The sequence below is a fragment of the Melozone crissalis genome, unplaced genomic scaffold, assembly GCF_028551555.1.
Source record: "Melozone crissalis strain CALT ecotype California unplaced genomic scaffold, PUWL_Pcris_2 ptg000029l_1, whole genome shotgun sequence".
In the NCBI taxonomy this organism is placed as follows: domain Eukaryota; kingdom Metazoa; phylum Chordata; class Aves; order Passeriformes; family Passerellidae; genus Melozone; species Melozone crissalis.
This window is the reverse complement of record NW_026535807.1, coordinates 17,822,314-17,847,009: the sequence shown is the minus strand read 5'-3', so window position 1 is coordinate 17,847,009 and position 24,696 is coordinate 17,822,314. Positions and strand designations below refer to the sequence as shown.

Here is a 24,696-nt window from a genome sequence, read left to right as displayed (position 1 = left end):
AAAGAGTTCAAACTGCAAATTGCTTTGCAGGAGCAGAAGTAGCTCAGTACCCGCACTGGGATTAGCTGTAGATGTGAAATATTCCAGCAGAGATTTCTCTCAGTCTGGTCAGCCATTTCTATGCCTTTTCTATATTTTTTAAACACACATTTAAGTAGAAAATTCTTTATCTCACAAATGCCTAAAAACCCCAACAACCCACCCTGGAAATCCTGATTTAGGAAGGTGGCAGTGCTCTATTGGAAGGAAATCAAATTTGGGGTAATTTGAGCTACTACAAGGAAATCAAATTTGGGGTAAACAAGCTGTAAACACTGATTGCTGCTTCCCTGATTTTCATTTTTCCAAGTTAATTTTACTAAATATAATACTTTGGAATGAGATTATTTTTCCTGAATTACTACATTTCTGCAAAATTTTCTGCTCTGTTTATGGCCTTAACTTGCAACCTTTCAAAAACTTAATGTATTGTCTATAGTTCTGATAATGAGATCAGCAACAATTCTCTATTTTGATCTCAACTACTAAAACTCAACATTTATAAAAATTTATAAGAGTTCCTTTAGTACAGCACATAATACACAGGCTGGGTCACAAAGTAAATGATTTTATCACTACAGGGTCATAGGCTGACAACAAACTCTTTTGTGTCAATTGTTTATTGATAATTAAGAATGAAAATATTTTATCTGAAATGTAATTGGTTAATTTTTCAAGCAACAGCATTTCCTGAGCTTGCTACTTATTCAAGTATATAATTATTAATTCTTATTTTAAGATACTTCCTACACAAAGACTGTAGGTAAAATTCTTGTTTCCAGTCATACCTCAGGAATAATTTTCAGGCTTTACAAAAAATATTCATTTCATCCAGACCAAAGGAATATGCAGATGAATTTGGGGTCCTTGCTTTGTAACTCATCCTCTCCTTCCTTTCTCCCCTCCAAACCATTTCTACATTTTCACAATTTCACTTCAGTATAGCAGTATTTCATATATATGCAGTATTTCATTTCAGTACAGCATTCATCAGCAGTGCTAAGTGAGAAATTACCAGGAATCTGGAGTTGCCCATTTCCCAGATAATTCCAAAGCACTCAGACCTGCGCTTGCCTGCCTGAGTTCTCTGAGCAGTTGAACTGTGGAAAGCATCTCCTGCCCTTGTTGATCAAAGACCAGCAGAATTATTGACCTGCCCCATCTCAGAGGAACTAAAATCCAAAACATCCTTAACTGCACAAAAAAATTCACTCCACACTGCAAAGCCCTGAGCTTGTATCCCTCAGCTCCAGGATAAACACGGGCAGTAACTGTTGTTCCTGACTGGAGAGAGGATGATGGAAAATCACATCCCTAATTCCGACACTGATCTAATATCCCCTGGAACTCAATTTCCTCATTAAGCTCAGCATTAAGCCCAAACACAACAGGGATTTACCAGGCAGGTCCCAGCTCTAAGAAGAGCCCAGGGCTCGTTCTGCACCTGCAGGGCACCAGCAAAGAGGGGCTGAACTCTGCTCCCATCCCTCCTGTGCAGCTGGCAGGGATTTTACACTCACCAAAGTGGAATTATCACAGAACCATCACAGGATGGTTTGGGTTGGAACCTTAAAGCTCACCCAGTGCCACCCCTGCCATGGCAGGGACACCTCCCACTGTCCCAGGCTGCTCCGAGCCCCAGTGTCCAACCTGGCCTTGGACATTCCAGGGATCCAAGGGCAGCCACAGCTGCTCTGTGTCAGGACCTCAGCACCCTCACAGCAATGGAGAATAAAACACAATTCATTCCCTGGTTCTTGCCCTCTAGGGAATCTGGAACCAGGGTGATGGAGGCCCCTGCCATGCAAGGAGATGTAGGGATTGTAAATCCTAGTTTTCCAGAATGGGTTTTAAATCTGGTTATATGTTTCTTTTAAATGGTTTGAAAATAGGCTTAAAGATTTCCTGTGTCACTGTTTTAAATAAGATCCTACAGCAGTAAATCCTGTTCCTTGTTTAGCACTTGATATTGCTGTCAGAAACTCTAATTTCAGATGCGAAATGCAACCTGCATGGAAAAAAACTTTTCACCAATGTGATGAAAAGTAGAATGACTTTAATCAGTATTTTTGGCTCTGCACAAGAAGGAAAGGTTGCTTGGCAAATAAAGGCTCATGCATCTGATTAGCAGCAAAATACAGCTGATGCCTACACTAATATTGACCCATTCAATCCAATTTAACACTGGAATTTCTCTGTTAGGAGAGCCACTGAAATATCTGCGTGCTAACAAGCAGGGTCAGGAATCTGTCCTGGGACAGAGTCAAAACTGGCTGCAGGAATAGTTTGCTTTGGGTTTAGTTTACACAGGCAGGCTCAGGAGAAAGTCACTGAGGGCTCACACAAATATCACAAAACTTCTCGGTCCCTCCTGAAACAGACGCTGAAAAAAGCAAAAGTTGTTCCTAACATGGTGTTGGTTGAAATAGAGACAGATCCCTGATCCCAGCCCTCTCTCAGAACTGTGTGAGAATTATGAGTGAAAAGGAGGAGAAGCAGAGAGAATCCCTTTCTCATGGTGCTCTTCTCCAGATCTATGCTGAATAATGAAACTTTATAATAAAACATCAGGTGAATCTGCCTGAAAGTTTTGAAACTGGCCTGACATAACTGCTTCTTTTAATTGCAAATAAATGGCAAATAAATCACGATTCCAAACTCTGCCTCTGCCAGGCTGAATTCTGGGGGCATGAAGCTGCAGCATCCCTGGGGCCCCTGTGCCAAGCTCCTGCAGAGCGTGTGGAGCAGGATCTCTCAGAGTGCAGTCACACAAACACAACATCTGTGCAGGTCAGCGAGGGGAGAGGGAATTTGACACAGTCAGGAGAGAAATCCATCAAATCAGACAAGCCGGGGGTTGTGACGTACCATTGACTAAGCTGGCATTTGCATTATCAGTGGCATTTGCACCTGCTGCACCATCTGTGGCTGGAGGAGGGTGGGAGGAGGGATGGGAAGAACCTACTGAGCAATAATGGGTAAAAAAAAAAAATAAATAAACAAAAAAGCACAACAACAAAACAGCAAATAATAAATAAATAATAACAGCAACGCGAACGAATGCACGTGACAGAGCGAAAAGCCTTCGTGGCTTTGTTTGCTCTCAAAATCAAAGAGTTTGAAATTAATTAACACAAATTTCCAAAGCAATGTGGCATTGGGAAGGTGTCACAAAGTAAGCTGAAAACTCAAATAACAACAACAATAATAATAATAACAATAATAATAACAAAAGAGAAATATGAAACACATTTAGCAAAGTTAAAGGAGCTGGTGAGAACTGGCTGTACACAGTCCTGTGTACATTGCTTTAGTCCTTTTATGTGTTATTTTTTGGTACTTTAATGTAATTTATGCATTTTTAAAGTGGTTGAAATGTTTCCTTTGGAGTTAATTTATACAGCGTTTGTGTAGCTTTAAAATTTGCATTTAAAAATGTATTGTATCTACATCTGTACATACTTCTACATAGAAGAGTGGTAAATATTTTATGTTTTAAATAATTTTGCCCATTATGATTTATCATCACTGATACATCCCTGTCCAACAGGGCTCAAACCATGTCCTGCCATCACCCAGGTAAAATGCACATTGATCTGATTAGAAACATGGAATTTTCCTATATTTTATGTGGAAAAGACAAATATAGCCTTGAGGAGAATAATTTTAAATCCAGAAAACGGACATGAGACATTTCCTGGTTTGTGAAGACATGAAAGAAGAATCCGAAAAGAAAACGTCTTCTTCTCTTCAGTCATTATCCACATATTAGAAAAAACTGGACGAGAAATCTTTCCTAACAGGAAATTGAAAAGCTTGAAGAAGGTTTTATCATTTTACTATGTTTTTATCGTGAAGTTCAATAAAATTAGTCTCTGCAAATAATAGCCAAAATTTATTTTGTTTTGTTTCTGGTGGTTAATTGCTCACAACAGAACCAAGTCCTCCCATGGATCCTGACTGAGACTTCAAACTGCTCCAGTCCTTGCCCCACAGGGATTATTTCATGCTGTACTGGGCTGGTACTGCAGAAGAATGGACTGATTTTATTTACAAATGGCAAATTGGGAGAAGAAAATAAACAGCTCCCAGGATTTAAAAACATACCCTGTGCTACTGCATGGAGGAAAATTTCAATTGCAAATTTGATTACTGTGGTGGCAACGACTTAAACTGTTTTGGTGACTCGTGCTCGCTCTTTATTCCGTTTGGATCCCCACCCTAACCAGCACAGCGTGAGCTGCTAGCAGCAAATCAAGTATTCCTCATGAAATACTTTGCAATTTACTTCTGGAGAACAGCTGATTATTCCAGCTGAACGGGAGGATTTGCAACACCAACAATGCCTGCTCACCAAAAGATTTGGCACCAGCAATCTTGTTGATTTGAAATCATTTTTTAATTTCAACTTGAGTGATTCGAAGAGGATTATTTCAATCAGCAGTTCCCCCTTGATTTGCATCATTGGATGGGGTACAATTCTTACTCTACCTGGAAGCTGCTGTTCCTCCTCCTGTTTCACACCTGCATGATGATTTTTAAAGTGTTAATGAACAATAAAAGCACACACCCACACAGACTGAAAGGGGCAGGGTTTCTGAGAACTGCAGGTTTATGTTCCAGAGGTTTTCATTTGAGCTGGCACCTCCATCTGCCACCAGCTCTGCCCAGGCATGAGCACAAAGCTGCATCAGAAAATGTAGAGGAATTCTCTATATTATGGATTATTTATATTTTAGGTGTTTATACAGAGCCATGTTCAACTAAATTCTGTGTATGCATCCAAATTCTAACACACCTCTGTAAGAATCTTTGGGTAAATCACAGCCACAAAGTGGAGAAAGCTCCCTGATTTCTCTTTTCCTGCCTTTCCTGGCTCTTCCCTGTGAAACCTGAAATAACCAGCAGTGTCTGAGCAGAGCCTAAGGAGCCCAGTCCAGTTAAACCCAGCCCAGGGAGCTCTCAATCCCACAGGGGTGAAGCTGCTCCTCCTCTCTCCCCGATCTGAACGACAGCAAGAGCAAACTCCAAGGTGCTGCTCCAAACTGGTCGGGCATAAAAGAGTTTTGCTTTGTGAGGTTTCAGTCTTTTCTCCTTTTAATTCTCCTGGAGCCCCCCATGCCTGGCAGCTATTGTGCTTTTCTATGCAGAAATGAAATGGTAAACATTTCATTTAGTAAAAAGGGATTTCCTCTAAGCAGCAAAGAGTCAAAGGGAGACACTGAACATACTCAGAAATGGAAATTGTAGTCCTGAAAACCATTAGAATTTGGCCTTCCTATCTGCAGATTCATATAAAATGATGGAAACAAAAAAAAAAAAAAGGTGGAATCATATTGCCTGAGAGATAGCAAATAAAATGTTCAGTAAAGCTTTAACTGCTTTTTTTTTTTAATTAATAGTGACCACTAGAAAGAGCAGAAATGTCTGAGAAACCTGTATTAATTGGCCCTTAATCATGTCTGAAAGACAACTATTCTTAGGACAGACTTGGAATGAAATTGTGGAAGCAGAACAATTTACAAGACTGCACAAAGAAAAACTGGCAAGGACAGACATTAAATCACGTTTCTGCTTAGTGTGCAGCCCACAAATTAGCAAATGCTTATGACATCACACTGTAATAAGGTGAAAAGCCCAAAGAGGCTTCTTGATTTCATTAACTGATGCAGGACATGAAAGTAGAACTGTCTGCTAACATTTACTGCTACATTCTTGGCTTTTACTATTCTTAGCTCGACCTTTACACCTGAAGAAATTAAAATGCCTCTCAAGTCAGCCACTGACATTAAACAACCAGGCTAGCAAAGAGCCACGGCTTATCTTTATTTTAATCCTGAAGCTCCAAGACAGATGCTATTTCCATGGCCAAAGGGTTTCTTTTCTGGAGAAAAAATATTGAATTGATAGAAAAGCACAAAATCTTAGCACACTGTAGGTGAGCATGGATTCATGTAGAGAAGCCACAGCAACTGGAGCATGCCCAGGTATCCCCTTGCAATTCAGTATGGACTGGGAGCCTGCAGTTTCACACTGGAAAAACATCTTGTTATCCAATGGATTTATTGGTTAACAGCTTCAGCTGTTTTTCTGTGTGACATGTGATGATAAAAATGTGTCATAAAAACAAAAAAAAAGGCAGTTTGAAAAATCCCATGTATTTGTCAAGAGCGGAGGAGAGTTCTGGCTGCACAAAGCCCAGGAGCTTTCTCTGGAGCATCCTGGTGATGGGAAATTTACCTTTCTTGTCTTTCTTCTCCTCCTCTTCTCCCCCAGCTCCCAGCAGAGTGAAGATGATGCCAGTCTGAGAATTCACCCCCACAGCAGTCACCAGCATCCGCCCAGAGCCTTCCATGACATGGGTGCCTGAAAAGAGGCAAGACAGGTTACAGAGAGCTAAAAATAAATGTAAAAAATTATGCAAGGCTTTTCTGAAAGTATTGAGAGAGATTTGCTACACTTTATAAACCTATATTGAGGGGTATACTACCACATAACCAAAATAAACCCTAATGTGCGTTATTCTCAACCAAGAATTAATGCTTAAGCACAAACCTCAGGCTGCACATCCATCACCATCAGACTCTTTTTATAAAAGAAAAATTGTCACCAACCAAGTTTATCTTCTGCAAGAAAACAGTTTCAGCAAAGCATCACAAATACACAGATTAGGTTAAGAAAACTACCCCAAAAAAATTCCATTCAAACCTAAAATAAGAAAATATCTTTAAAAGCCAGCAGAGATTTGGTTGGTTCAGTTGGAAAGGAAAAACACTGCAACCTTCCTCAGAAATTTATCACAGCCTCCTTTAAGATGTGTCACTATTTCCAAATACCTTTTAATTAAGAACTTGCTATTTGTATCCCTGTGTTTTGTTCTGAGGGAATCTTCTCCTGAATTGGATGACAAAGGTGGATAAAAATATCCTCCAAAAAGTGCCCTGGGCTCCCAGAGCAGCTTTCGCAGGCAAACAGGCAAAGAGCTCAGGCTGAGCTCTGCACACCTAGAGAGAGCAGAGCAGGCAGAGGGGATGGGATGGGGTGTGGGGGTCCCAGTTCTTGATTTTTCTGGGTCTGGGTAGAAGGCACTTGAATGGTAGTTCATGTTTGGACTCAGGGGTTTATTATTTCTTATCAGTAAAACAGTCTCACTGCTGGGAGTTCAGCAGCTTTTCATTAGAAGGCACAAAATGGCCAGCAAGCTCTTGTTCCAAAGTCTTTTAAGACTAAACTATGCAATTAAGAACTGACACCTGGATTATTTTCCCTTTTAACCCAATAACTGATCCCACAGAGCTGCAATGTGGAATTTCTGCCCAATTACAAAATGCCACCCAAACCCATGGAGAAGGAGGAAGAAGAAGCATGGAGAAGAAACCCAGGATGACACCCTGTGCCCTCCATCTTGCTTCCATCCACAACACACTAAAAATCCCAAAACCTCAGTTTCTCACCAAGTGATATAACTATACTACTCTCTATAATCTATTTCACACTTTCGTGGATTTTGGTCTATTCCGGAGTCTGGGAAACTTTCTCCATGAATGAGGGTCAGAGTCAGAGCTTCCCTGGGGGTCAGGGCACCCCAGAGCAGAGAGGGAAATATTCCTGGTGCTCTGGGATTCCACAGTGGGGCAGATCTTACCTGACAGCAGCATTGGGTCTTTGTCCACGGATTTGCGGACCTGGTCGGACTCTCCAGTCAAGGAGCTCTCATCGATTTTGAGGTCATTGCCTTGAATAAATATCCCATCAGCAGGTAGAAGGTCACCTGTGGTCAGAACAGGGCAATGGAAAATCTCCATGAGATTGTTTTTAGAATTACACTATGGGTTTTGTCATAAAATCACAATTAATTGCATGAAAAGGTGAAATGAAAGGAGAAGGGAAGGAATTGCTCCTGATGGTGTCCACACGAGCCACAGTACTGCAGTCCAGCCAGGAAAGGCCTTTTACTGCAAACATGTTCTGCTTCACTCTATCCCAAAATCCAAATGCATCACATTTAACTCACAATGGACATCTCCATCATGGGGGGTTTGCCGGGGAAGTGCTCCTCGCATCACCTGAAGGTTTCTCCATCAGAGTTCATAGGAATTAACAGCAACTAATGAATAGCTGAGCTGCCCTTTCCCCACTCAGGCAGCCCTTAGGTAAGTCCGGGAGAAATGTGATGGCTGATGGAAGGGGGATATTGCTGGAATTAACAAATTCTTCCAGAGCACACAGAGTGTGCAGGAGTTCCTGCAGGAGTCTCTCACTCCACTGGAGCACAGGGCTTTCCCTATGGCATGGAATTATCAGGCACCTCATCCATCTGGGGCGTCAATCTGGATCTGAAGCAACTCATGAGGTGATCACAGAGGCCCAATTCCCTTCTACACAACATTTAAAAACACTTCCTCTTGCCTCTAACTGCACAGAAATAAAAATAAATTAATCTGAATAATGTAATCCTCTGTGATAATTACCTTTGTATGAATAAATAGAGAAAACCAGAAGGACAAATACAGAAACTGGAAGAACAAACACAGAAAACTGGAAGGAACTGGAAATCTGACCAATCCTTGTCCTGGTCAGTGAAAGAAGTTTCCACCAATTGAATTGATTTCCTAGTGCAACTTTACAGCAGCTCTTTATGTTCTCCGTTTGCCCTAAGAGCTCAGGTGTCACCTCAGTATGGCCAACTCTGATTTTCTGTCCTATAACCCTGCCAGGGAAGCGTGTCCAGAAGGGCCAGCAGAGCAAGCCAAGGCTCCAAAGGCCGTGCACTCACCGTATTTGACCTGTGCAATGTCCCCAACCACGATCTCCGCCACGGGGATCTGGATGACCTGTCCCCCTCGCACCACGGTGAACTTCTGCTCCTGCTCGATGCGGCTCTGCAGCCCCCGGAACTGCTTCTCCTTGCTCCAGTCGTTGAAGGCAGTGACCAGGACCACGCAGATGACAGACAGGAGGATGGCAGCACCCTCAATCCAGCCGGCTTCGGCCTCCCCCTCATCCTCAGCTCCTCCTGTTGCAGTACCACACCCTGCGGAGATGGTAAGGAGCGGTTTAGGGAAGGTCGGCTGTACCACAAGAAATGAAATTTGCTGTGATGTGACAAGGTGAGGGGATGGAGCTGCTTTTCCAAACACTGCCTGCTGATGAAACGTGGCAGAATGGAGGAAAAGGACAAATAAAGAGATCTGTGAAAAAGAGAAAGTAAATAAATCAACAGAAATCTTTGTCCTTTTAATTTTTCTTCTGAGCGACCCATCCTTGGTGAACCCAGACTAAACAAATGGAAGGAGAAAGCACCAATTCTGTTTTGTGACAGAGGACTCAGAGCTTCACCTGAGCCACCAAAACCTGCAGGACAAGAATAAGATAATACTGAAGAATAAGAATAATACTGAAAAATATGAATAATACTGAAGAATAAGAATAATACTGAATAAGAATAATACTTAAGAATAAGAATACTGAAGAATATTAATAATATTGAAGAATATGAATAACACTGAATAAGAATAATACTAAAGGTGACAGGAAGGACTAAAACAATGTATGGCATTAAATAATGCAAAGCAATGGCATTAAATTCACATCAACAGCCTGCCAGATTAAATTAAACAATTTTAACACACAATTTTTTTTAAACAATTTTCAACACAATTTCTGAATGTTCTGAATTAAACACACTTATAGGGAGCACTTGTTAAAAAAATACTGGGGTCAACTGAGTTTCTCAGCATTTCAATTTGATAATGAATATATTAAGGAACACTGAGTAAAAACAATTCCCTGATATTAATTCATCAGTCTTCCCTACAGAGAAATGCACTGGGATGCTTCTAGAACTGCAAGTCCATTATTGCTGCCAAAAGCAAAAGAGCATTAAGAGAACCACTCTGTTCTGAACTGTTAATTCTGAATTACTTTGTATACATCTGCTAATTATTTATATCAATTAAAATTTAAATGGATAATATTCACCAAAGGAAAGTGACATAGCTCTCCTTCTTACTGGGAGAAATACTGGACAGGCAAGAGCACACTCCAGTCACAATCCAGAGAAATCCCAGAGCTGGTGGGAGAGAGGAGAACTCAGCCTGGCCAGCAGAGCCTCCTCTCCTCAGGGATCTGGGAAGAATTGTTCCCATTTCCATGAAGAATGGGACCAGTCGGGGATTTGACATCACTTCTCCACCTCACCCAGGTACCGGGGGGTTCAGCAACTCCGCTCCCACCTCTGACTGAAGTTTAATTTGGTTTATTCATCACTTCTCACTAGAGAGAATTAACAGCCAGGTTGATTTCTGTATTCAAATTACAAACTGGAGCATCATAATCCATTAACCAGCTGAGTAATTACTCTTGCATGTGAACAATAACAAAACTACCAAAAGTCAAAGGAAGAAAGATGAGCCTGAACAGCCACTAAGAGAGGAAGGAAATGAAAATAAAGGGAGTTTTTAGCCAAGTTCTCTGTAGTTTACACTGAGTTTCTAAAGGCAGGGCAAAGGCTGCTCCCAAGGGCAGGGATGTCCTTCCACTGTTGGCCCACCCAAACCTGCAACACAAGAACCTCACCAAAACCACTTTTACAGCACTCAAGGAAGAAATTTAAAAACTTTTTTAAGTTCAATACCTTCAGCTGCTCATTACCAGCCTCAAATGCAACTCAGAAACCAACCCTGCAACTTCCTCCTGCAGCACAATGGAGGTTTTGGGAAGGAATTGTGAATTTTGTTCTGTTTCACCTTAATCATCTCAATTGGGCTCTGTTGGATTTTTAGATTCCTTTTCCAAATCAGCAGATTCACTTTTGTCTTGATTGTTTTAAATTAGTGCAAGTAATTCTGTCTCAGCAGATGTAACACCAGAATTCACTCTCCTTTTTTTCATTAGATATGACTTAGAATTAAATATGATGAATATTCTGGTTTGTTAACAGAAAGAAACATGGCCTAGTCTAGCCACAGTCAAACACTGATTTTATTTCCTTTTCAGATGGTTGAAATTTAGCCCAGCTTGTACAAAATTACAAAGATCTGCTGCAGAGTAATATTTCCAAGACCTTTCAGTGTTAAAAAAAAACAAACAAAAATTTAAAAAAACCCCAAACCTTGATTAAGAAAAATCAGGTAAAAAATAAATATATTCCTTGACTTGACCAGTGAGGTTAGAGTTTGATCTCCATGTTGACATAAATGGCAACACAGAGCATGCAAATAATACAAAATATTATCATTAACATAAAAGGAATTACCTGTAGATACCGTGAAATTTAAGCACAACCAAAAAAAAAGAATTCATTTTTCAGCTGAAAAGTTTGTTTTTATTCCAGCTGAAAAAAATTGTTTGTAACAATGGAAGAAAATCTGAAGGAAACAGATTGAACTTAGATCAAGTTCTTGGAAAGTGTCCCTAAATCTGACAAGCTTCCACACTGAATAAAAAATTATGTTTATGACTTAAAATCATGAGACAATCATCCACAGCCCAATGAAAACAACAAAATTTTAAATGCATTTAATTTTCTTTTCTGTTCCTTTCATCTGACAATGATAAATTCGGGTGGAGCAGAGGTGGTTGAAGGGAAGAGGGAATTTTAGGAGTAGAGGAATTAATGGCCAGATCTCATCAAAACCTTTGAGAGGATGGAGGAAATTCTGAGTTGATTTTTGAGTTGTTAATTGTTGAGATTCAATGTGGCCTCTCTCAAACCCCAGGGCCCAGGTGAGAAGTCAATCAGACCAAGAGAATTTCCCCAAATTTTGCTTTTGCATTTTACACTCCGCAGAAAGGAGACAGGATAGAAGTGCTACAAAAATTAATGTAAAATGTTCTTTTTTAGGAATAAACTCTAGCAAAAAAACTGCCTGCTTCTTAAAAGAGGAAAATTTGAGCAGATTTTTTAAAAAAAATATGAAAAGCAAGATTTTAAAATCCATCCTCTGCCCTTTAGAACATGACCCATCTGTCAGGGAACATTTACTTGAACTATGTGGTGCTCTTGCTTCCAAACTGTTTTAGAGGTGTCCTTTTGATAGGGAAAAAAAAATAAAGAAAACCTGCATCTCCATTGATTTGAGTCTGTCTAATGTTTTCTCATATACTTACAGAAGAATAATTGGGTTTTTAATATTTTTTTCCTGCTGTTATGGTTTTCTAGAAATTATAGATAGACTTACATGGATTTACAGAAAGAAATTTTATGTATTTACAGGGGAAAAAGACACAAACATCTTAACTCTATATTTAGATTATCTGTCCTTATTGCAGTGTAAAGTGACCCAGCACTGACCTTACAGATAAGGAGAAAATAAGAAATATTAATAAAATACATCATATTAATACACCTAAATAACAAAATTGAATTTAAAGCACCTAATATTTATTTAAAATGTTCATATAAACTTGAAATTCATGCTGAGGTATAAGATTGGAGTTTTTATTGAAATGCACAGAGTGAAAAGCAGCACAAAAGAGTTGTTAACATGCAGATGTGATTTGTGGCAGGGTTTTATTCCAAGACAGCAAATTGTGATGTTCTCATCTTAAATTCCTTTTAACAGAAGCTCTATCTGTCAGAAAACTCAAATGCAGAGAGGTAAAAAATTTTAAAACATGGAGCTCTTTTTTCCCACAATTTTGAATGTGCCTTGGCCAAAGTCACAGAAAATGTGCAGGCCTTAAAACTGAGATGCTGAAAACCTACAAGTCAAGGCTGCAAAGGGCTGGGACTCCTTTGGCACAAAAAAAAAAAGCTGATGGAGCCCTAAAATGGATCCATTTATCCCAAAAGTAGCATCCAGGTGAGCTGGAGCTCCCCAGGAGAGGGAGAACCTGGCAGCACAGCCTCAAAGGAGGCTCAGAAACACAAAGAGGGACCAAGGGGACCCTTGTGCCCATAAAATATCTGAAAGGACGTTTCCAGAACCTTGTGGAAGGAGAACAGGACTTTAAAAAGCTTAAAAGTGGGCCAGAAATAGATCAGCAAAGCTGATGGAAAAGTGTTCTACAGGGAGGAGATGAAAGGAAGGAAAAATCCAAAGGAAAGGAAAGGAAAGAATAGGGAAGAGAAAAAATGGAAAAGAAGGAATAGAAAAGGACGAATAGGGAACCCATCACAGGCAGGGAGCCCAGCTGAGGTGGCAGCAGCTGGATTTCCATCTCTGCAAGGATTGGAGGGCTCCAAACTGCCCAGAATTTCCATTCTCAGCCCAGCTGAGATGGCAGCAGCTGGATTTCCATCTCTGCAAGGATTGGAGGGCTCCAAACTGCCCAGAATTTCCATTCTCAGCCCAGCTGAGGTGGCAGCAGCTGGATTTCCATCTCTGCAGGGATTGGAGAACTCCAAACCTGCCCAGGAGCCTGGAGGTTTGAGCAAACACCCAGATACTCACCTGGGCTGCACTTCATCTCAAGAAAATTCAAAACTGGCCTGAGAAACCTCCTGTGCATGAATAGAATTTAATTTTATAGAAGGGTTTAGAAAGAAAAAATTGAAAATAAAAAAAGGAAGAGAGGCATAGGTTATTAAAGGGAAAGTTAGAAAAAATTTGAATGTGCTTGTGGTGAAAAGGGGAAGAAGGAGAGGAGGAGGCACAAGAACAGGTTAAAGCACTTCAGTAACAGTGAGCAAGAGGGAGTATGAGGTAATAATCTGGTGGCTGTTATTAATAATTTTAACTTAGTGAAAGCTAGCAAGCAAGAAAGGGAATGAATAGAAGTCCACAAAAAGCCAGACAGCATCACCTGACAGCTTGGCAGGCTCATGTCCTGTTTGATCTGGAATGCTTTTACACCATTTCAATGTACATTTCTCCTGATATCACCCCAATCTGGGCAGATACAGGAGGAGGCACACGGGCTCAGTGCAGCTAAAAAGAAATATCTGCTTAAAATTTCCAACAGCTATCAGGAGATTCTTTAAGCTGCTTTGAATAACATAATGATTATAATTACAAACTATACAATCCTGAGCTGCAGCACAGTAATTTTTAAATCAGAAAAAGCACATTTTTAAAAATCTGGGAACATCTGTATTCCTAAATCCCAACCTACAGCACATACCTCTCAGCTACTCATTTCAACCTACACACTGCTATTTTTAAGCTGAGAATACCTTTTGGCATTTAAATTCCCTAGGAAAATCTCCTCACACCCCCAGAGGTAATTTTTTTAGTCAGTCAAACTGGTTTTGTCACCAGAAAGACAACAGCTCCCCGATAAAAACTTTTTATCGAATCTCTTTCTCTCTAAAGACATTTTTTCCCTCGCTGCAGCTCCAGCACTGATGTTATTAAAGCAAATTGAGCAGCTCAAAGTTACAGCTCTGTCATCAGCTCTGCTTCCCAACAGCACCACTGACGATTCTAACTTTACAAATGTATTTAGCTGTGTAAGACAAGGAACAATAACCCAAAAATTATGTGATAAAACCCATAAATTCCCCTCCTTAACAAGGCTTCTCGAGCTGTAACAAACACTGCAGCGTTCGTTTCTGCAGATTCCTCCTTGTGTCATGTCTTTTGCTCCACAAGGAGTCCCAGGAGTGATTGGCATCACCATTCCTGCCCCAAATCCTCCTCGGCATGACGATGCATCAGCAGATGTTGAATCACTCCCCACAACGGCAGAGCAGCACAGGGCTGGCTCTGAGTCACAGCCCAGGCACAGGGGCAGAAATTCTGCAATTTCACCCATTTCTGCCTTTCCCTCACTCCCCCCAAGGGTTCAGGCAGCCTGACCAACATTTCCAAGTGAGAGGAATGGTGGATTTGTCTTTCCAAACAAGCTGGTAGGTAAAACCAGCACTGGGAGATAAAAGAAACAATGGGAAGGATTCCTTGATTGATGAATGGAAAAAGATATTTGTTTTTACAAATAAACTGTAGGTTTGCTGATAAATGAAATTAGACATTGAAAGATGAAAGAAACAATGGGGAAGAAAACCCCCTAAATTTTGTAAGAATTAACAAGGAAAAGGGAGGGCTGTGCATTAGAAGGAAATGTTTGGTATCAGGTGTTTTGGGAAGTCTGAAGCTCTCAAGTACCTCAGAAATGGGGAAACAGAAAGGAAATGTGGCTGGGAAATTGGGATAAAAAGGATTGAGTTATACATTAGAGGGAAAGGGAGGGTTGTGCATTAGAGGGGAATCTTTGGGATCAGGTGTTCTGGAAAGTCTGTACCTCTCAACTACCTTAGAAATGGGGAAAAGGAGAAGGGAAATGTGGCTGGGAAATTGGGATAAAAAGGAAGCTGTGCCCTCCAAAAATTTGAGAAATTCCAGAGGAATGCCCCATGGCCTCTCCCTTTATTCAAATGAAGTAAAAGGACTCCTCTGTCTCCTTTTGGACATAAACCTCTGATGTTTGTGGGTTAATTTTCCTAACACAAGCTACCTGCAGGATCAGTGTTCTCCAAACCCACAGAAGGGATTTATGAGGGTGACAAAATTACCCCACAAACATCAACATTCAAGGGGTCTAAACATTCACTAAAAGCCAGTTTTAGACACGTCTTTGAAGCCAATATGAGAATTCCTGGCTTTGTGATCCACCAGTTTGTTATGTAAGGGCTCCAGGGGGGCAGGGAGGGGGAAGCAAAGAGCTGCTGTCCCTGTGGGTTTGTTATGTAACTGCCAGCTCCAGAGCTTCCTATTAAATATTTACACTTTTTTGGCATCTATATGCAAGGAAATAAATCTGGGGGCCCTGTAAGCATAGATGGATATAGATATAGATTATATTGATTATAGATATAGATACAGATGTAGATTATATAGATATAAAGATATAGAAATAGAAATAGATATAGATTATATAGATAAAGATATAGATGATATAGATATAGATATAGATATAGATATAGATATAGATATAGATAAATATGGATGAGATAGATATAAATATAAATATAGATATAGATGGATATAGATGTAGATATATATATACACAATAAATATATAGAAATAGAAATAGATATATAGATGAGATACATATAGATATAGATAGATATAAATATAAATATAGATATAGATATAAATACAAATATAAATATACCTTAAATATAAATAAAAATATACCTATAAAATATAAATATAATAATATGATATAGTTAGAGTTATAGATATAGATAGATATAGATACACATATATCTATTTATCTCTCTCTCTACCTATATATATATATGTATTTTCACACGTTCTTCAGCCTGATCACAAATTCATGAGCACAGGAATGTTCATTGAAATATTCCCTCCATTTCAAGAGAAAAATGGGGCGTGTCAAGCAGGATTCTTCTGCCTGGCATCTCCAAGGAAATTCATTTTGGAGATCGGGCAAAGGGATGGGTCCTCACTCCACCAAAAGACCAAGCAAGTACTCCTACAGTGTTTATATTGTTTATATTCAATTTTCTTTCCTTTTTTTTGCCAGAGAAAAAAGAGAGAAATGCAAGGGGAAAAAAAAAAAAGGAATTTTCATCACGAGTCCTGTTCTAAGGGATTGCAAGAGACAAACCTTGATGTTGGGTTGTTGTAGCTTCACTTATATTGCTCCAAGCTAGGCATGTCAGGTAAATAAAACCTCACATTCCAAAGGTAAAACATGGGCTCCAAATGCAGGAATCAGACCTTGAAAAGTTGCTCTGTGTTTATTAACAAGGATTCAAGTGCAGTTATTCAACCACTTTACTTGCAAGGGCACGTCCTAACTGAGTCCTACTTGCAGAATTAATATTTCTGGAAGATCTCTTCCTGGGAAATATGTGAGAAGACTTTTTATGCTGTCCCAAAGTTCTAAATCTCATTGCCTCTTCCCCAGCAGAGAGCTGAGTCGTGCCTGGCATCCTGGCCATGTGTGATGAGCAAGATCCAAGAGTTTTGTCAGAGATCTGCACATCTCTCATGAAGGGAAGGCAGCTGGGGGACCTCAGAATTTGCAGCCCAACAGAGATTTGTACAAAGCAGATGTAGGACACTTTGCACTAGGAAATAATTATTTAATCTGTAGGTCCCACATGACAAAAAAGTGCACATTTTGCACTCTACAAGTACTCAATGTGTTGTTACTGAGACCAGCTTGAGACTAAACTTCTGTCAGGAATTGGCTCCCAAAGCTGACCTGGTGTGGGGAACCCCACAGAATGCAACAAATAAAAACCAATCTAAAATAAATGAAAAATAAATTAAAAATTAAACTAAATAAAGACCAATTTAAAATAAATGAAAATTTTAAAACTCCACCTTGCAATACAAATATCAATTGACTCAAAAAACCCCAGGCAGTGCTGGATGAGCAGGATCTCCTTTGCTCTCTCATTCCAAAGGTGATGGGTTCAAATAGAGGAAAGACAAAGTCATAAAGACAGACAGACTGGCTGGATATCCAGCCAGGAAAGCGGGAAATTAAGAATCAAGGATTTTATAATGGGAGGCTTCAGAAAAGACAATTTCTACTAATAAAATTTCATGCAATCTCAGTCTACAAGCAGCTCCTTGTAAGCATTTTAGAATATGGCAAAAATCAAGATAGGTGTATTCTAAAATGACCACTGGAATATATCTTAATCAAAACACCTAGAAAAGAGCAATTGCATTCACTTAAATTTCTGCAGCCCTGTATGAACTTGCAGAAAAAGTCTTTTACAAGAATTTTACTTCTGTAAGAACAAACAATTATAAATAGCCTCACAGGCACTGCTAAACAAACAAAAAATACTTTATATTCAAAAAAGACAAAATAATTAAATTAAAAAATCATTCCTCTTTAAAATTCTGCAAGTAATAATTATTTGAGGGATTAATTGAGAGACTGTGAGCCAAAATTACAGGACAATATATTCCACAGTGCAAGGAAGGCTGTGCTGGGATAATTGCTATAGTGACCTTCTCCCAAAAAAAAGGAGCTCTTAGTATGAACTTTAACGATTCCATAAAGAAATACACTTAATATTGTTTAACTCTCTCACTAGAAACAGTGAAAAAAAGAATAAATCAAATATAAAAATAAATTGGTCAGTAACAAGTGATTCTGACATTTTTCTTCATTTCAGCACAAATATTAATGTCCACAAGGAAAATTATGGTGCAAGTTGAAGCCTTCTTTGTATTCATGCAGGATATATAAAAATAGAGTTACAAAATTCTCCACATTTAAGTCACTGTTCCAAGAATGCAGAACAGGTGCACATGGTCTTAACCTTAAATAGTTTTGCTCAGTTTAGAAAAAAACTTTTTTTCTCAGGGTTTTTCATGGAAAAAAGCTGGACAGCTTCAGCTCAGAATAAAAATACATTGAGAAATCTGGTTCAGCAGCCAGCCTTGATATCCCCAGGAACTCTACCAGGAAAGTGTTTTAAATTCAGACTCCATCAAAAACCAATTTACAGCAATGAAGAACACACAGCACAAACAAGGGATCCCCTTCAGATTAAGTTGTTTAAATGTCATAACTATGAAAAAAAATCAATGTAAAACACAAACTCTGTTTGAAAGATGTATGGACTAAATTGAATTAGCAACATCGGGGACTGTGATCCCAGAGCTTTGGATGGAACACTAATAAATGTCATTGGTTAATTCAGAGGAAAAGAAGGAGGGAAATAAATCTTTTTTTTTTCACGATCACATGTTGCAAGATCACATTTAGAATGGGCTATTGTGCCAATGCAAACAAATCATTAGGAATAATACCAATTAGAAATTAGAATTTCTGTTAGCTTGATATTAGCAGGGAAGTGGCTGTCCATATGTTGGCATTTACTCACTTGGAAAAGTTTAATTAAGTTTGATTTAGAATTCTAACCTTGCTATTAGAAAAAAAATGGAAGAGGGAATGCTGCAGCTCCTGGGATAAAGTTGTCTTTTTGAAAATTAGTAGATGAAGGAAAAAATATATATATAAAGTCAGGAAAATCTGCTAAGTTTGGAGCTGCAGCCATGTCAGAGATAAAGGTGCAGCTAGGTTCTAAAAATGGGAAGAATGCTCCCATTTCTCATGGAGCAATCCTTGGCTACTTCTGATGCTTTAGGATTTTAGCTTTTCTATTTTTTATTTATTTGAACTGCAATCCTGCAGTTCTTTAGTGCGTTACTCCAAACCCCACACCCAGTGTCAGCTGCAGCTTTCCCATTTTGGGCACACACAACAATTCCTCTCCAGGCCTGGCAATCAAGGACACCTCACTGCTTCAGGGCCCCGAGATGGGAACAAAAGGGACTTGGGGGGAGAAAACTTGGGCTCAATGACTGCATTACCTGCAGCTGGAATTGGCAGATTAACCCCCAGTGTGCAAATGGACCAAACTTATAAAAATATAAAAACCTGTGAGCCATCATCCATTTTGGGTGTAGGCCGTGAGGGGCTTTGTCTGCCCTAAATGTACCTGCAGGCCCTTCAATAAACAGAACTGCTTTTTATTCCCTCAATTCTGTCTGGTCCCTGTTTTTAGGTAGCCCAAAAAGGCATCACTTCCAGCACTTGTGAAATGCAGCTGGAGGCAGAGGAGGCTCTGAGCACTTCCTCAGTTCCCACTCCGATCACTGAGAGCCCCAGGAAACACAGAAACCCGAGCAAACAAAGAAATGTTTCCCAAAAACAGCTCTCATCGGGGCACTCAGCTTTAAATAGAGCCCTGCAGAACGTTTCACATTGACAGAGAGCAACAAATAGCTGAGAAATGCAGGAGCAGATGAGGGCTGTCTGTCCTGTGCCCATGCACAGAGCCTCTTCCCTTTCTGTCTGAAGCACGGGGATGAAAAGAGCAAATCACTGAAAAAAGGGTTTTGGGGTGGCATCTGCCTCAGTGATGGGTGCTTGTGCTGTTCCATCCCTCTCTGTGTTCTGATAGAAATGAAATGTGTTTGCTTCCAAAAATATTCTCCTTTTTGGGGGGGGGGTTTGATGCTTTAAAGCAAGGCATTCTAACAGGGAGGATTTAACAGAAATATTACCAAAAATCTACCTGCAAAAACAAAATTCAAAAAAAGGTTGGCTTTGCCTGGAAATCTTGACAGATGTTTTGAAGCGATACACACAATAAATAAATTTATCTGGGCTTTTTGTATGTCTTGGTGTTCTCTGGTATTGTTCTTCATGCAAGAAACTTCAGAAATTTGCATTTTCCTATGCCCTTTGTACCATAGCAGAGGTTTCTTAAATAAAAAGGTTAGCATTCAACACATAGTTCTACAGGCTAAACTTTAACTGCTTAATTCATATTGCTATTTCAAGCAAACTCCAAAAATCTCTATTTCAATTTCACCAGAGCTTCTAAAACCCCAAGAGGAGCAGGGGATGGAGTGGGGATGCCTGACCACACTCACACAAACATTTCTTTTAAAAGTTCCTGGATGTTTGCAGTGGCTTTGGTTGTGTTCTGTGCTAGCAAAAGCCTTTTCCAAGGTCTGAAACACTTCACACACCCAGACAATTTAGAGAGAAATTGCCAGCTTTTTCCACCCTGCAGAGAGAGGTTACTGAGGAAAGGTGACTGATTTAACAGGTCCCCAAAGAGTAATTCAGAGTTTTCAGAGGTTCAGGGCTGGAAAGGCACTGATAAAGAAAATTTGCAATTGAGGAGCTTAAAAAAAAAAAAAACAAACAACAACAACAACAAAAAACAAAACAAACAAACAAAAAAAAACAAAAACAAAAACCAACTCTGCAATCCCAGAAAATTCAATGATTGTCCTTGGAGCCAGTCCTGGAGCATCTGGGCCTCTCCTGATGCTGTCCCTGCCTCACTCAGGACAAGGAGAAAACCTGGCCAAAGGAGATGGGGAAGATTTGTAGGGCTGAGCCACAAAACCCCCTCATAACCTGCAGTGTTTATTCAGACTTCAGCAAAAACCATTTCTCATCTCCATTCCTTCGTGCTGGAAAGCTTTAGGAGGTGAGGAATGAGCTCAGTAAAAGATTAAAATTCTGTCATAAAGTCTGACAGCAGCAGGCATCAAAAAGTTCTCCCAATATTAGCATGGCCCTATAAAAGCAGTTTTTCAGTGCAGGAAATGTGTCCTGAACTGTGGGTCTCAGTTTATTTTCACCACAAAGGATGGGATGAAATCCCCCCTGAATTCACATCCAAAACCACCTTCAGTGTGAGCCCCACTGGGACAGACAGGAGATGGGATTTCTGAGACAAATTCTAAACTGAATTGTTCACCTGGATCTATCCAAAGCTGCAGGAAATTAGGATTTTATATTTTCTGCATATTAATTATCCACACTGAACTGAAACAAGAGGAGTGAAAAGGCAGAGCTTGTGCAAAAAATAAATCAAAATTACTTGTTTAAATGCTACTTTTCTAATAGGAAAGAGATGTGTGTGTTTATATATATCCATGAAAATATGCATATATGCAAAGTGCCTTCCTGTTCAAAAAGTTATTTCTGGTTTGTTTCTGTGCTTAAACATTTTTTTTCCAGGTAATAATTTTTCATTCTAATTCAAGCCCACCAACAGGGAGGAACTGAAAGCACAGGCAGATTTTGGGATGCAGCATAGTTTGTCTCAACCTAACTCAACTGTAAAATAATCCTAGAAGCAGATCCAGAAATATTTCATCTTTAAAAAGTCACATCATAAAGATTCTCCAAATTTGAATACTAATTGGTATCTTAAAGCTGCCAAATTAAAAATTATTTTTAAATCATGATGAGCTAAGAAAACATTCAACATTCCTGCATTTAATATATTTTTTTTTCCATAAGCTATTACCTTTTGGCAATAAAGATGTTTTCAGAGCTTTTGGGTTCCCATTGATTTGAAGGAATTTTGATTTATTTTTTTAAAAAAGCAGGTAAATATCTTTAAGGTAATATTTTAGCTCCCTTTGTCAGCTTCACTGCAATATTTGCATTTTCTGTACTACTGCCACGCTGCTCAAATTTCAAATCCCCAAAGAAAAAGATGGGGAAGTCTTCACAAACAGCTATTCTCTGGTATTTATAATCACGCTGTCTTCAAGCACACAAAATATAGCTGGAAATAAAATACCACAAATTGGTCTTTACATCCTCGTAAAACACAAAACTCAGCGTTGAGCTTAAATTCTTACAAGACTTAACCAGGTAATTCTTACCCTGGTTACACACCAGGAATTGATGTTTGTGTGCAGGGACACTCAGATTATCCAGGGAATTCAGAGAGTTTTCATCACTGGAATCTTTTAGAGATAACTCTGATAAATGTCTGTCAGAGAGGGTTGAAGTATTAAGTGTTTGTCAGGGAGGGTTGAAGCTTTTGAGGGTGGGATGGATGAAATCCCCTCCAGCATCCCCTCAGGTGGGTTTGCTCATCGTCTCCTGCCTCCCTGGCTTTAGGCTGGTGTGGCCAGGCTGGGATTAGCCAGGCCAGGCTGGAGAGCTCTCTGATTTACTCACGGTATTCCTCCTGGCATCATTCTCAATTTAGGGAACCTTGGGGAGCTCTGGGCAAGCCCAACCTGGCTGTTCTGCCTTCCTGACCTTCCTGGGCTCAGGATCTTTGCCAGGTGAGCCCTGCACCCCCTTGCCCATCACCCCTGGCTGTCAGCACCCCCAAACAGCCCCCCAGGGGCTGGGGGCTCCCCAAACCCACAAAACCAGACAGAACCTCACATTTACCCTCTCCCAACACCACACAGCTGGGAGGAACCAGGGCAGCTGACATGGGCTTGGGGCTCTCTCTAGGAGCATCATCCCAAAGCCCAGGAAAGGCTCAGTCTGAGTCCGGCCTGGCCCCTCTCCATGAGGAGGCTCCCCATGACCCCACAGCACAAAGGGCTCTCACCCATTCACCCATGGAGGAGCCCCCATCCTAAACCTGTCCCTTCTTTTGAGATTAACACCAAAGCAAAGATGTTTCAGAAATTCAGCAGTGTCTCCAGGGAATGACCACCCAAAGGGGCACAATCTCCTCCCCATGAGCTCAGCCTTGTACTGGTGACAATGAGGGTTGGGACACACAGCACACACACACCCCAACCTGTCCTGCTCTCTGCTCGTGGCTACTTAGACCTGGCATTGAAGTAATACTTAGAGCAGGAATTGAAAAAGCAAATTCTCACAAGCACTAAATTTCCTTAGCCAAACAGACTGTGGTAATGTCTCTAGAAGCCATATGCTGCTTCACCTCATCCCTGCTTTGGGAGGAAGGAGGTTAAATGGGGGTTTTGGCAGAACAAGCTGTTTTTAAGAGGGCAAATACTTCTGTTTCTCCTGTTTTCCAGGTTGCCAACTGCTTCATCCCCTTCCTGCTCACAGACTCCTTAGACTGGTTTAAAAAATCCTGGAGGGATCTCACAGTTTAATTTTTATGGTGAATGAGAAAAGAATTTTAAGTGCGTGCAGCAACACTCCTCAAAAGCTGTTTTGCTCACTCTGACAACATTCTCCGCTTTTGAGATTAATCTATTTTATATGAAAAAAAAAATGCTATTTTCTAATAGCTCAGCTTCTCTTGAGAATGCTCCTCCCTGGGCAGCACAATAAAACTGGATCAGTGTGATCTGTTTAGCAGCAAAGATGATAAGGGATTCCTATTAGGACACATCAGCTTTTAAGGCTGTGTGGCCCTTTTTCCCCCTGATATCCATGATTTCCCATTGATTGCTCAGTGCCTGGAGAACATTATGTAACACTCTGTGCAGACTTACAGAATGAGACAAACACAGCAGAAGCTGGAAGATGTTCACCACTTGTTGTTTTCAGCATCTGCAGCAAAGTTTTGGGAATATTTTCAGTTCTTGTAGGGGCTTTGTACCAACACAGGCCATGAAATGGGATGTCATTTAGGCTTCAAAGCATTGCAAAGTGTTAAAACAAATTAATTTTGGCTCACTTTCTTCATATTTTCTCCAATACTTTTTGTTTAATGGAGAGGACTTGAAGAGAGGACAGATTTACAGTGTCCCAAAAAATGTTACTGGGAGACATTGGTTAAAGTGCACACACACAAATTGTGGAGTCCGTTTCTCATCTTGATCTTGGGTTTATAACTGGGAGAGCTGGCAAAAGACTTACAGTTGTTTATTTCTGTGTGCTGCTGTGATTTTAGGAGGGCTGCAAAACACCTTTAACATTGGCCTCACAAAATAGATTTTTGTGCTGCCTACGTTTGTGCATTTTTAATCCAATCTACATTATCACATGCAAAATGCTCTTTAAAAAAAAATTAAGATGTAAAGCTGCCACAAAAGACTAGAGAATTAACTTTGGTTCAGCTGACTCATATCTGACATTTCTTAGTTTTTCACTCATTAATCAAATTGATTAACTGCATATTAATGAACCTCAGGGTGGCAGATTTTTAGAGACAGGGAGATGCATGCAATGTTTTCCTGTGGAGAATGTCCTGCAATCTTGGATGGGCCCTGCAAGACCCTCAGGATGGAGAGGTCTGGCAAGGGATTTAAAAAATGGATGTGCTTCACTTCACATTCAATAGCCCTCCTGAACTGATATGCTAAGGGAAATGGAGGCTGGGCTGAAAAGTTGAAGACAAGGTAAAAAATTGATAAATGCTGCATTAAAACATTGAGTTTCAATCCAATTGTGCCTCACTAGGAAGCAAATGAACCGAATTCCTCAGAGGATGGCACCAGACCTTCATGTGGCTATTTATCTCAGGTTACTTTTAATTCAGTTTAATTAAATTTGCTTCGAGTTCCTCAG

At 40.0% G+C, this 24,696-nt stretch overlaps 1 protein-coding gene across 4 annotated transcripts in view; it reads right to left on the bottom strand.

Annotated features, from left to right (window-relative positions):
- The window catches only part of ATP2B2 (ATPase plasma membrane Ca2+ transporting 2), a 403,583-nt gene that overhangs the window by 84,794 nt on the left and 294,093 nt on the right, over positions 1-24,696 (bottom strand). For all 4 annotated transcript variants that reach the window (XM_054281065.1, XM_054281062.1, XM_054281063.1 and 1 more), the window contains exons 6-8: positions 8,816-9,073; positions 7,685-7,810; positions 6,280-6,405 (exon numbers count right to left, since the gene is read on the bottom strand). In XM_054281065.1, coding sequence (XP_054137040.1) covers positions 6,280-6,405; positions 7,685-7,810; positions 8,816-9,073 — 510 coding nt within the window. The remainder of the gene's footprint in view (positions 1-6,279; positions 6,406-7,684; positions 7,811-8,815; positions 9,074-24,696) is intronic.